This window comes from Tursiops truncatus, unplaced genomic scaffold, assembly GCF_011762595.2.
Source record: "Tursiops truncatus isolate mTurTru1 unplaced genomic scaffold, mTurTru1.mat.Y mat_scaffold_83_arrow_ctg1, whole genome shotgun sequence".
In the NCBI taxonomy this organism is placed as follows: Eukaryota; Metazoa; Chordata; class Mammalia; order Artiodactyla; family Delphinidae; genus Tursiops; species Tursiops truncatus.
Window position 1 is genome coordinate 6,260 of NW_022983430.1, and position 14,271 is coordinate 20,530.

The 14,271-nt window shown below is 42.0% G+C and overlaps 1 protein-coding gene across 6 annotated transcripts in view; it reads left to right on the forward strand.

Annotated features, from left to right (window-relative positions):
- The first annotated feature begins 222 nt into the window (after positions 1-222).
- The window catches only part of LOC101330999 (centrosomal P4.1-associated protein), a 54,071-nt gene continuing 40,022 nt past the window's right edge, over positions 223-14,271 (forward strand). For 5 of the 6 annotated variants that reach the window (XM_019936968.3, XM_019936970.3, XM_073799849.1 and 2 more), the window contains exons 1-4: positions 223-303; positions 7,690-7,903; positions 8,336-8,845; positions 9,561-9,684. In XM_019936968.3, coding sequence (XP_019792527.1) covers positions 8,402-8,845; positions 9,561-9,684 — 568 coding nt within the window. In that variant the 5' untranslated portion in view covers positions 223-303; positions 7,690-7,903; positions 8,336-8,401. Of the gene's footprint in view, positions 304-471; positions 720-7,689; positions 7,904-8,335; positions 8,846-9,560; positions 9,685-14,271 lie in introns of those variants that run through there. The other variant, XM_019936969.3, reaches the window with a different exon arrangement.

Sequence of the window (14,271 nt, forward strand, 5' to 3'; positions counted from 1 at the left end):
TGTCCCGGAAGTTCTCTCCGGGAACTGTTTCCCCCCGCCTCTCCGCCCGCCACCACCACCCCTTGCCCCCCGCTCCCGGGCGGAAGACGCCGGGCCGTGAGCGCCTAGTAACGTGGAACGCTGGGTCGCCGGGAGTGGTAGTTTGCGTGAGTCCGGCTGCGTGCTCTTGCAAGCGCAGAGGGGCAGGTAGGAACTACATTTCCCAGGAGCCCTGGGGCCTGGGCGGAGCCGGGCTGGCCGCGGAGGCTGTGGCGGGTGGTTTGTAAGGGTAGCGGCGGCGGCGACGACGGCTCGGGCGCTGGCGTGAGTGGACTGAGAGGCCGGGGCCGAGGAGCGGGACTTCGTGGCGGGGGGTGGGGTGGGGTGGGGGTGGGGAGGACCGCAGGAGCTGGTGTGTTCGTCGCCGTGCGTCCACGAGGGACGGCGGGGCGCGCGGGGAGCGGCGCCGGGCGGCGAGGGGAGCTCTGGGTCAGTGTCGGGCCTGCTAGCGCTGTTCCGCGGCGGCTTCTCGCGGGCTCCCGCCGCTTGTGGTCTCGGCTGCACTCTGAGCTGCTGCGCGGAGGCGCGGGGCCGCAGCTGCGCGAGGAGCGCGTCGGTGCGTCACCTTCCTGCTGGTCTGGGCCGGTCTCCCTGCCGGCAGGTGCGGTCTTGCAAAGCTTCGGGTTTGAAAGCTTTGCTGTGGGTTGGTGGCTTTCAAGGACGTGTACTTTGGGAGACCGGTAAGTCACCTTTCTAAGCGACCAGTTACTTCTCAAGGCCTGAGGGAGGCTTTGAATTGTTTGCGTCTACCTTTTCCTCCTCGCGAGGTAGAGAATTTATCCCCCCCGGCCCGCTGCTTTAAATAATGTTTACGTGGTAGTCTTTGGAGGTTTCAAGGCTGTCCGTTCGTTTCAAACAGATTTTGATATCAGGAAGATCTGAGTCCACCTCCTAATAATCCATTCTGGGCATTTTGCTGTATATGCTCCCTTTACCAAGGCCTTAGCATCAATACTAAGTAACAGGTTAAGGTGGAATTGTATTTCTGTGCGTCATGCCGACAGTAAATATACCTCTAGGATCATAGTGATGAAGCTGAAATGAAGCAGGGGAGGTTTCTTTTTTACGTGGGCGAGATATGTGTTACCGAAAGTGAGTTCCGGATGCTCCTGCGCAAAAGCCAGTGAAGAGGCAAGGCTGGTGGAAAGGAAAGTTTGCTTTCTTTTGGGTGCCGGGAGCGGGGAGGGCGACTCCTGTCCAAAGGCCGACTCCCCTCCCCTGCCCTCCGCGGCCACAGTCGACAGTCGTGGGTCAAGAGCTGTTATAGGCGGCGGGAGGAGCCCACGTGGAAGCAACGCAGGCAGCTCGGACAGGCATCTTGAAGCTGGTCATGCGGTGCTCTGGCCAGCGTCATCTTGACTGTTTTAAGTAGTTAACCTTAGGTTCCAAAGTCGGTTTGTTCCCATTTTCTTGAGGCCAGTTTTTAGAATCGCGGCAGCTTATGTCATGGCTACAGTTAATGTAGTTCACTTCTCCCACCTGATGGGGGTTTCATTATCTACAGGACAGCCCACCGGAGAGGGCTCCCGATATTAGCTACAGCCCTTGAGAAGGAGCTAAAGTGCCTTGCCTTTGCTTAATGACTAAACTGTTATTGTTTTGTCCTGTTTGACTGCTTTTCTTTGCTTCTGCATTTTCTCACTTCTCTGGTTAAACTTATTCTTTGGTTTTTCCACAGACAAAAAGGCAGGCTGAGGACATGGGGGGCAGGGACCATAGGGTCCTGCTCTGTTTTACATGCAGACGTCTGAGTGCTGCATCACATCGGTGCTTGCGCTTGCCAGTCTAGTAGGGAACTTTGCTAGTTTTTTTTGTTTTAATTAGAGTATAGTTAATTTACAATGTTGTGTTTCAAGTGTATAGCAAAGTGATTCAATTATACATACATACATATTCTTTTTCAGGTTGTTTTCCTTTATAGGTTATTACAAGATATTGAGTAGAGTTCCCTGTGCTGTACAGCAGATCCTTGTTGTTTACCTGTTTTATGTTTAGTAGAGTGTGTCTGTTAATCCTAAACTTCTGATTTATGCCTCCCACCCCCACCCCCTGCCAATCTACTTTGGTAACCGTAAGTGTTTTCTGTGTCTGTTTCTGTTTTGTAAATGAGTTCATTTGTATCTTTTTTTTTTTTTTAGATTCCACATATAAGTTATATCATATGATACGTGTCTTTCTCTGTCTGACTTCACTTAATGTGGTCATCTCTAGGTCCATCCATGTTGCCGCAAATGGCAATTTTCCATTATTTTTTATGGCTCCTACTCCATTGTATATATGTACCACATCTTCCTTATTCATCTGTCAGTGGACATTTAGGTTGCGTCCATGTCTTGGCTACTGTAAATTGTGCTGCTATGAACATTGGGGTGCATGTATCTTCTAGAATTAGGGTTTTCTGTGGATATATGACCAGGAGTGGGATTGCTGGATCATATGGTAGTTCTGTTAGTTTTTTAAGGAGCTTCCTTACTGTTCTACATAGTGGCTGCACTAACTTACATTCCCACCAACAGTGTAGGAGTGTTCCCTTTTCACACCTTCTTCAGCATTCATTATTTGTAGACTTTTTAGTGATGCCATTCTGACTGGTGTGAGGTGATACCTCATTGTGGTTTTGATTTGCATTTCCCTGATGATTACTGATGTTAAGCATCTTTTCATTTGCCTGTTGCCCATCTGTATGTCTTCTTTGGAGAAACGTCTATTTAGGTCTTCTGCTCATGTGTTGATTGGGTTGTTTGTTTTCTTGATGTTGAGCTGTATGATCTGTTTTTATATTTTGGAAATTAATATCTTGTTGGTCGCTTCGTTTGTAAATATTTTCTCCCATTCTGCAGGTTGTCTTTTTGTTTTGCTTATGGTTTCCTTTGCTGTGCAAAAGCTTTTAAGTTTTATTAGGTCCCATTTTGTTTTTTTGTTTTGATTTTATTTTCATTACTCAGGAGACGGATTGAAAAAATATTGCTACAATTTGTGTCAAAGAGTGTTCTGCCTGTGTTTTACTCTAGGAGTTTTGTAGTATCCTGTCTTACATTTAGGTCTTTAATCCATTTTGAATTTATTTTTGTATATGGCCTTACAGAATGTTCTAATCTCATTCTTTTACATGTAGCCGTCCAGTTTTCCCAGCGCCACTTATTGAAGAGACTGTCTTCTCTCTATTGTGTATTCTTGCCTCCTTTGTCATAGATTAATTGACCATAAGTGTGTGGGTTTATTTCTGGGCTTTCTATCCTGTTCCATTGATCTGTATGTCTGTTTTTGTGCCAGTGCCATACTGTCTTGATTACTGTAGCTTTGTAATATAGTCTGAAATCAGGGAGTGTGATTTCTCCAGTTCTGTTGTTTTTTTTCTCAATATTCTTTTGGCTATTCGGGGTTTTTTGTGCTTCTATACAAATTAAAATTTTTTGCTCTAGTTCTGTGAAAAATGCCATTGGTAATTTGATAGGGATTGCATCGAATCTGTAGATTGCCTTGGGTAGTATGGTCATTTTAACAATATTGATTCTTTCAATCCAAGAACACAGTATAGCTTTGCATCTTTTTGTGTTGTCTTCATTTTCTTTCATCAGTGTTTTATAGTTTTTGGAGTACAGGTCTTTTGCCTCCTTAGGTAGGTTTATTCATAAGTATTTCATTTTTTTTATGTGATGGCAAGTGGGGTTGTTTCCTTAGTTTCTCCTTCTGACATTTCATTGTAAGTGTATAGAAATGCAACAGATTTCTGTGTATTAATTTTGTGTTCAGCAAATTTACTGAATTCATTGATGAGCTCTAGTAGTTTTCTGGTAGTATCTTTACGATTTTCTGTGTATAGCATCATGTCATTTGCAAACAGTGACAGTTTTACTTCTTTTCCTATTTGGATTCCTTTTCTTTTTCTTCTCTGATTGCTGTGGTTATGACTTCCAAAACCATGTTGAATAAAAGTGGTGAGAGTGGGCATCCTTTTCTTGTTCCTGATCTTAGAAAAAATGCTTTTCACTATTGAGTATGATGTTAGCTATGGGTTTGTTATATATGGCCTTTGTTATGTTGAGGGATGTTCCCTTTATGCCCATTTCCTAAGAGTTTTTATCATAAATGAATGTTGAATTTTATCAAAAGTTTCTTTCCGCATCTACTGAGATGATCATAATGTTTTCATTCTTCAATTTGTTAATGTGTTGTATCACATTAATTGATTTGCAGATATTGAAAAATCCTTGCATCTCTGGGATAAATCCCACTTGATCATGGTGTATGATCCTTTTAATGTATTGTTGGAGTTGGTTTGCTAGAATTTTGTTGAGGATTTTTGCATCTGTGTTCATCAGTGATACTGACCTGTGATTTTCTTTTTTTTGTGATGTCTTTGTCTGGTTTTGGTATCCGGGTGATGGTGGCATATTTAAATAGAATGAGTTCAGACGTGTTCCTCCCTCTGCAATTTTTTGGAATAGTTTGAGAACAGTAGGCGTTAACTCTTCTCTCAGTGTTTGGTAGAATTAACCCGTAAAGTCATCTGGTTCTGGACTCTAGCTTGTTGGGAGTTTTTTAGTTACTCATTCAGTTTCAGTACTGGTAATTGGTCTGTTCATATTTTCTTTTTCTTTTTTTTTTTTTTTTTTACATCTTTATTGGAGTATAATTGCTTTACAATGGTGTGTTAGTTTCTGCTTTATAACAAAGTGAATCGGTTATACATATACATATGTTCCCATATCTCTTCCCTCTTGCATCTCCCTCCCTCCCACCCTCTCTATCCCACCCCTCTAGGTGGTCACAAAGCACCGAGCTGATCTCCCTGTGCTATGCGGCTGCTTTCCACTAGATATTTTACGTTTCGTAGTGTACATATGTCCATGCCACTCTCTCGCTATGTCACAGCTTACCCTTTCCCCTCCCCATATTCTCAAGTCCATTCTCTAGTAGGTCTGTGTCTTTATTCCTGTCTTACCCCTAAGTTGTTCATGACATTTTTTTTTTCTTAAATTCCATATATATGTGTTTATATTTTCTACTTCTTCCCGGCTCAGTCTTGGGAGATTATTGTACCTTTCTAAGAATCTGTCCATTTCTTCTAGGTTGTCCATTTTATTGGCATATAGTTGCTCATAATAGTCTCATATGATCTTTTGTATTTCTGTAGTGTTGGTTGTAACTTCTCTTTCATTTTTTTTCTTTTTAAGGAACGTAATGCAATCTTTTGAAATTTTTTAAAAATAAATTTATTTATTTATTTATTTTTGGCTGCATTGCGTCTCCACTGCTGTACCTGGGCTTTCTCTAGTTGTGGCAAGTGGGGGCTACTCTTAATTGTGCACGGGCTTCTCATTGCACTGGCTTCTCTTGTTGCGGAGCACGGGCTCTAGGTGCACAGGTTTCGATAGTTGTGGCACATGGGCTCAGTAGTTGTGGCTCGCAGTCCCAGTAGTTGTGGCGCACTGGCCTAGTTGCTCCGTGGCATGTGGGATCCTCCCGGACCAGGGCCTGAACCCGTGTCCCCTGCACTGGCAGTCAGACTCTTTACCCACTGCGCCACCAGGGAAGTCCCTCATTTCTGATTTTATCGATTTGGGCCCTCTCCCTCTTTTTCTTGATGAGTCTGGCCAGTGGTTTATCAATTTTGTTTATCCTTTCAGGGAACCAGCTTTTAGTTTCATTGATCTTTTCTGTTGTTTTTAAAAACCTTTTCTGGTTTTTGATGTTACAGAATGACCTTGTAGCTTGTCTTTGTTCTAAATTTGGATTTCATAAGTTTCCTGACGAGGTCGTTTAAATTCAGTCAGGGTTACTTGGTTGATTCTGATGAAGAGTTTTGCCTTTTTACATAGGTTTCCAACTCAGAAATAGTTAGAATTAGTTTGCTTACTACAGTTTAAAAAAATTATTCAGGAGTAAGAGATATCCAGTAAAGTGCCTTAATCTTTTTTTTTTTTTTGGCCACACCATGTGGCTTGCCAGATCTTAGTTCCCCAACCAGGGATCGAACCCTGGGCCCTTGGCAGCGAGAGTGCGGAGTCCTAACCACTGGACTGCCAGGGAATTCTCAGAGTGCCTTAATCTTAAGTGTACAGCCCAAACATATATACCAGTGTAGTCACCTCCCAGATACAGAACATCCCTAGCATCCTGAAGGCAGAAACCCCTTCCCAGGCGATACCAGCTTCCTAGACAGCCATGCTTCTGACTTCTGGACCTGGGAGTTTATTCTGCCTCTTCTCAAACTTCATACTAAGTGGAATCACACAGTATTCGTGTCAGACTTTTTTTTTTTTTTTCGGTACGCGGGCCTCTCACTGTTGTGGCCTCTCCCGTTGCAGAGCACAGGCTCTGGATGTGCAGGCTCAGCGGCCATGGCTCATGGGCCCAGCCTTTCCAAGGCATGTGGGCTCCTCCCGGACCGGGGCATGAACCCGCGTCCCCTGCATCGGTAGGCGGACTCTCAACCACTGCGCCACCAGGGAAGCCCTCGTGTCAGACTTTGATTCAACTTTTCTCATCCATGTCGTTGCCTATAGCAACTGCCTATAGCAGTAGGTTTTTTTTTTTTTAAATGCAGTAGTAGCTGTGGTTGTCAACGTGTGATATCAGTGAGAAAACAAATCACGCTGCCATTTTTTTTGTTTTGTTTTGTTTTGTTTTATCCCCAGTTTTCTCCATTTCAGTTAATGGCAACTCTGTTCTTCGAGTTGTTTAGCCAGAGAATTTTCAGGAATGAAGGAGAGGATCCCAGGACACTCTGTAGGTTGTGGTAGACAATAAAGGAATAGTAGGTTATATAGTCTGATAATACGAAGTTCAAAATTGGGGATTTTGATGGTAGAGGAAGGGAGAATAATCCAGGTCTAAAAAAGAACAATAAAGAAGGTACGTATTCCAAGGGTATGGGCTCCATAGGAGGAGGTTTTCTCAGGAAGGTGAGAGAAGAGGTTAAGAATAATAGATTTTGCTTGTGACGCACAGTGAGTGTTTGGCATTGAGATGCTTGGGACACGGAGACAGGATAAGCACATGCGTGGAGATTAGCGTGGCACGGATGAAGGGTGATGACATAAATAGATTCCCAAACATAAAGACGTGAACCCTGGAGGAGTCAAGGTGGATAGTGGTGATGGGCTGTAGGAACTGGTGGTTTTCGGGAGGAATGGGGCATTGCTGGGGGCTTCCTGCAGATGGGAGTTATGAAGTCTGGGTGACTGGGTCTTATTCTGCCCCTCATAGCTGCAGCACATGCACTTCTTCCACCGGGTCCTTAGCTTTTCCTCTAAGTGAGGCCGTTCTGTGCACCCCGTCTAAACTTGCAGTCTCCTACCCCCACACGGCTTTTGTGTGTATTTTCCCCACTAGACTCTGAGTTATTAACTGCTGTCTACCCAGTGCCTACAGCAGTACTGGGCACAGAGTAAGAACACAGTAAATGTTAGTTGCTTATCTGTTGCACTAGTCACAGAGTTACACTAGGAATTTGGTTGTTTTAGAGTATGATTCATACAGCATAGCTGTCCCGTGCTATGAACCAATGAAATTTTTATTGTTGAACATTGAATGAACACAAACAATACTTTATAAAACTGAATTGTTTTCAACAATATAACCTTAGTTCTGATTTAATTTTAACTTACTTTAGCAAACATTTATCAAGTTTCTTCTATCTCCCAGGGACGGATGGTGCTAGACAGTGGTGAATATACAGATACCTTCAAGGAACTCACAGCTTGGTAGATTATGAACACAGAAGCGAAATACCACTAATAATGAGATGACGCCAAAGCAGTGATGTCAGAGACCTCTAGGGATGCAGATGAGAGACTGCCTGCTGGGCAAGGGGTTATAAGAGAGAAGAGGAGGAACGGACAGCAGCAGACAGTGCCAGGTGAAGCCATGGGGTGGTGGTGACTTCTGTTCTGGGACTAGGGAGAACAGGGTTCCCCGTATTGGGCAAAGAAGCAGTACTGGACTAGGGCCAGACGCATGCACGTGGTTAAAGTGGATATTGATAGTGGCCTATTTTTCCTTTGGTAATCAAATAACTTAGAAGATGCTTTAGCTCCCTTAGTTTTTGGTCAACTGATTGAGCAATTGTGTAAATTCATCAGTAACTGATTAAATCAGAAGGGAACTTTGAGTTTTGATCCCTTCAATTTGGGTATTTTAAAGACGTTTTAAAAATATGTAACTTACTGCCCAATTGCTTTGCTAGTTAAAGTGTTTCCTGTAAGAAATATTCAGTAGGTTTTTGTGCTGGGTTAGGTTTGGGTTGAATAACTTTAACTAATAATTTTTGTTGGCTGTCTTGTTTCTACAGGTGTTGGAAATTAACAGCTCTTCTAGCTTTTACATTATTTAAATACAGTAGTGTCATTGGACTAAAATGTTCCTGATGTCAGCCTCTTCAGAGTTAAACAGTGGGCAGAACTTCTTAACCCAGTGGATGACCAGTCCTTCTCGGGCTGGGGTCATATTAAATCGTGGATTTCCTATTTTGGAAGCAGAGGAAGAGAAGCGAGTAAATGTGAACATTTCTACCAGCTTTCCTATTAACCCCACAGATTTTTCAAATAGCTTCAGCTTTATAAGTGAAGAAGATTCACTTCATGAAGAACAGAAGTTGGAGCCCAACAGCCCTTACAAGTTACAATCAGATAAATCTGAAACACAGAGAGTCTTTCCTTCGACTAAAGAGGGAACACAAATAGTGGCATGTCAGCATGCTCCTGGACACTGGGAAGATAACAAAAATGACTTTATTTCAGATCCTGTGAGTGAATTCAAAGAAGTGGCTTATAAAGACCCACTTTTTAAAAAGCTTGAACAGGTAAAACGGGATTTGACTTAATATGTATCTGTGTTATTGCACAGTTATTGCAGGTACGACGAAAGGTCACCTGTTCCAGGTCTTTTTGTTTCTTCCCCTGTACTGTGAAAGCCTCATAACACCATATTTTGCCTTTTGTTTGATATGAAACATTAAAGCCTATTTAATATGTAAGATATAAATATAGCACTTACGGTAACATCTTTAGGTTTCTCCCTCATTTTGTAAAAACTAAATTGGAAATGGTTGACCAAATATTAGGGAAGAAAAGTTGATTATAAATGTACTGATACCTATCCTGTTTTAAGAGGCAAAGGATTCATGTGACTTGTTCTGTTTCTTAGTTGAGAGTTTAGTTTTGGTGGCAGATTTAGTTACTTAGAGATCCCTCTTTTTTTTTTTTAATTTTTAGAACTTTAAAATTTTTATTTATTTATTTGGCTCTGCCAGGTCTTAGTTGCGGCATGCAGGGTCTTTAGTTGCAGCATGTGGGATCTAGTTCCCTGACCAGGGATTGAACCCGGGCCCCCTGCATTGGGAGCACGGGGTCTTAACCACTGGACCACAAGGGATGTCCCTAGAGAGCCCTCTTTGAAACTCTTTATTAGAGAAGATATGAGAAGGGAGATGGGAGGGATTAAGATAAATGTAAGGGGCAAAGGTCCATAAAGAAATATTAAGTTAGTTTAATCAAGTTAATTTTATGTTTAAAAAGCTGAAAGAAGTACAACAGAAGAAGCAGGAACAACTGAAGAGGCAACAGTTAGAGCAACTGCAAAGACTCATGGCGGAACAGGAGAAGCTGCTCACCATGGTGTCTGGGCAGCATACACTCCCAGGTAGTATGTGCTTATGTAAGACCTTTGCTTAGTACAGCGATGGACAGTTACCTACACTTCCTGTCTTTCATTGTTTGACAGGTCATTTCTACCATTTCTCTATCATGTGTTGCAAACTCCAATTTCTTAAGAAGCCAAGCAGACAACTATGGAATGGTGGTGGTGTAATATAATTGGGATGAGGGATCTGTGCCATTCTGGAGCATGTGTGCCCTGCTTAAAGGCATTCATATTTATTTATAAAATAAAATTTTAAAAAGACCCAGCAGAATGAAAGATCCAGAGCTGAATTTGGCCTAGGGCTACTGGTTTACAACCCCTGCCTGATGAATGAAAAACTGCTCAGGGTCGTAAAGATGCGGATGTGTAGAAGCCATGCTGCTCAGCTAAAGAGCCGCACCAGAAACATCTTCTGTGGTAGTAGAGGACAGTTTTTCTGTTGTATGCCAGGTCAGTTAATAGAAAGCATGATGTGCTTATCAGTGGGGGGAAAGCAGTGGAAATGTGATCCGGAGCAGTAGCTTTGAAAGTTTTTTGACCGTGCCGCATAGTAACAAAACCATCTTAAATGATGACTCATAATTTCAAAGAAATTTCATGAATCAGTTCTTATTGGTGTGCCTGGCAGGTAACAAGGATATTTTGTTTATTCCATTGTATGTCATTAAAAAAAAATGCCATTCATGATCTGTTGTGTCTGCTGATAAAATGGATTATGTCCCACAGTTTGAAAAACAGCGGTCTGGAGCAGTGTGTTTGCTTCTTGGGCTACCTTTTAAGAGACATGCTTTACTGATTCAGTAAAATGCTTGTTCTCTTCAGAGGTTGCGCTGGACATTGAGAACACAAAGAAGAAAAGATTGGCAAATGAATGTGCAGAGTGTGGCTGGATGGTACTCGGGGAGTGGTGGTAGTGCTGGTGATGAGAACTGTAGCAGATGAAGAGTGGTTTAGGGCATTTGGATGTTTATCTTAGAGAACATAGGGAACGTGGTATGTATCTTGAAATAATTGAGTGCCTTTATGGAATATATAAAAATAATAATCAGAATCACTTACAATAGCCTGTGATAGTTCTTAAGGTAGAAATAGCACTATGGTAGAGCAATAGGGAAGCAGATGTCAAACTTATTAATATAAGAACTACCTCCATGGAGTTATGAAACAATTGCTTTAGGGCCATTTTCACATTTTTTGGTTTCAGGACCCTGTAACACTCTTAAATTATTGAGGACCCCAAAAAGCTTGTGTTATATGGGCTATAGCTATTGATATTTACTGTGTTAGAAATTAAAACTTAGAAATTTAAAAACTAATTCATTTAAAATAATAACCAATTACATGCTATAAATAACTTTTTTTTTTTTTTTTTTTGGCTGCGTTGGGTCTTTGTTGCTGTGTGCGGGCTTTCTCTAGTTGTGGCGAGCAGGGGCTACTCTTTGTTGTGGTGCGCAGGCTTCTCATTGCGGTGGCTTCTCTTGTTGCAGAGCATGGGCTCTAGGCTGAGCGGGCGTCACTAGTTGTGGTGCACAGACTTAGTTGCCCCACGGCACGTGGGGATCTTCCCGGACGAGGGCTCGAACCTGTGTCCCCTGCATTGGCGGGCAGATTCTTAACCACTGCACAACCAGAGAATAACATTTTTTAATGAAAAAAAATTTTCTAAAAAATTAGTGAGAAGAATTGCATTGTTTAATGTTTTTGAAAATCTCTTTAACATCTGGCTTAAAGAACTCAGCTGATTCTCGTATCTACTTTTGCCTCCCATCTCTTCAGTTATGTTGATTTGGTTGATGTATGTGAAAAAAAACCCAGCCTCACACGGACATGTAATTGGAAAAAGGGGAGAGAAGTATTTTAATAGGCTTTTCAAATAATTTTGGTTATTTCTTTGATACTGCACCAAACTCAACAAGTGGTCGTTTCTTAGCGGTTATTCACAACATGGAATCTGAAATCATATTAGTGAATTTTCATGCTCTATTACATTAAAATATATTAGAATGTCTTGCCATTTTTTTCTTTAAAAATAAAGATTATTAAAAATAATTACTGCATTAATTAAAATAGATCTCAGTTTCTTTTTTTATTTGGCTGCGTCAGATCTTACTTGCGGCACACAGGATCTTCGTTGAGGCATGCGGGATCTTTTTCTCTTCGTTGCAGCACTCGGGCTTCTCTCTAGTTGTGGTGTGCAGGTTTTTTTCTCTCTCTAGTTGTGGCGTATAGGCTCCTGGGTGTGAGGGCTCTCATGGAGGTGTGCGAGCTCAGTTGTTGTGGTATGTGGGCTTAGTTGCCCTGTGGCATGCAGGATGTTAGTTTCCCGACTAGGGATCGAACCCGCGTCCCCTGTATTGGTAGGTGGATTCTTTACCACTGGACCACCAGGGAAGTCCCTAGATCTCAGTTTCTAAAGTATCATAAAATTTTAGGAAGTTTCTGAAAGTCAGAATCATTCAAGGTCAGAATGATTTATTCTTGAAAGTAATTTTGAGTATGCCTGTAGATGTTTGTATAAGCATAAAAAAGGGTGTGAAATCGTACATGAATATTAATAATAGTTACTCCAAGGGATTGATATATTGTTTTTTTTGCTGTACGCAGGCCTCTCACTGTTGTGGCCTCTGCCGTTGCGGAGCACAGGCTCCGAACGCGCAGGCTCAGCGGCCATGGCTCACGGGCCCAGCCACTCCGCGGCTTGTGGGATCTTCCCAGACCGGGGCATGAACCCGTGTCCCCTGCATAGGCAGGCGGACTCTCAACCACTGCGCCACCAGGGAAGTCCAGGGATTGATTTTATAAGAAGATGTGGACTTATGCAGATTAACTTTATACTTCGAACTATTTGAGTTGCCAAAATAAGCAAGAATTACTTCCACAATTTAAAACATCAAATTAAGTGAAATGAATAAATAAATAACAGTAATTACAAACTATACCACTCAATGGGATGTTATATTATACCTTTATGCATTCTATGAGTGATTGGAATAAACTGAGTGTACATTTCCTTCAAACTCTGGGATCATACAGTTCTAAGTAGAATGACAATAATCTCTCTTTTATTTGCTGTACCCAACCTGTATTTAATTTCCACACCTGGAGTGAGGTTTGTTGAGCTCCAGAGTCTGGGTCTCTACTGATATCTTACTCTCTCAGGTGCACATGGCATAAGAGAAAGGTCACATTAAAAGATAAAGTCATAGGCAGATCATCTAATTTCTCAGATAACAGCAAGAGCAGGGATTCCAGAAGGAAGTCACAGAAACTCAGGAGTCAATCATCAAACTGTACTTGGCAAAGCACTGTGCATTTATCCTTCCATAAGGCAAAAAGAAACGAAACTTTTTTTTTTAACATCTTTACTGGAGTATAATTGCTTTACAATGTTGTTTCTTTCTTTTTTTTTTAAACATCTTTATTGGAGTATAATTGCTTTACAATGGTGTGTCAGTTGCAGCTGTATAACAAAGTGCATCAGCTATACATATAAATATATCCCCACATCTCCTCCCTCTTGTGTCTCCCTCCCACCCTCCCTATCCCACCCCTCTAGGTGGTCACAAAGCACCGAGCTGATCTCCCTGTGCTATGCGGCTGCTTCCCACTAGCTATCTATTTTACATTTGGTAGTGTGTATATGTCCATGCCACTCTCTCACTTCGTCCCAGCTTCTCTTTCCCACTCCCCGTGTCCTCAAGCCCATTCTCTATACAAGTAAAACTTTTAAGTGATGTTTTCTGGGAACAACATTTAAGTTAACTGCCAGTGATCAATAATTTTTTTTAATATAAAAAATACCTGAACTTAACACATACATTTTGAAAACTTACTGTGCCTTTCAAAACATTTTATATAAACCTGGTAGTAAATTATTATGATTATTTATTCTTTCATTAATTATCTTGGCATTTTGAATGGATTTTTCATCACCTTTGGTTTGCTAAAACCAAACCATGCATTTGGAAAATAATAATTCCCTGAGTTATGTAGGTTTTTAAAATATTGACATATTTCATTATAAAAATTTATATCCATTAATACTACCACAGATCTCATCATAACTGTATTATAAAGTTGTCAAGCTCATGGCGATGGACATGTTTTCCAACATTCTCATTTTTACTTGGAAGTTCAAATTTTATCATTGGCAACGAATATTGTCAGCTTCTTTGAAGTAACTGGCTCACTTGTTTCATCTTTGAGAAAATGCCTGCCAAGTACTGAGGTTTAAATCATTCATCGTTTGTCATTCATTCTTTCAAGTAAAAATGATGTTCCTGGGCTTCCCTGGTGGTGCAGTGGTTGAGGGTCCGCCTGCCGATGCAGGGGACGCGGGTTTGTGTCCCGGTCCGGGAGGATCCCACATGCTGTGGAGCTGCTGGGCCCGTGAGCCATGGCCGCTGAGCCTGTGCGTCCGGAGCCTGTGCTCTGCAAGGGGAGAGACCACGGCAGTGAGAGGCCCGCGTACCGAAAAAAAAAAAAAAAATGATGTTCCCTGAAAGAAGTGTCTAGTTGAGCTTAGCAGATTTTTTTTGTCTGCGCCACGAGGCATGTGAGATGTTAGTTCCCCTCCAAGGGCACTCT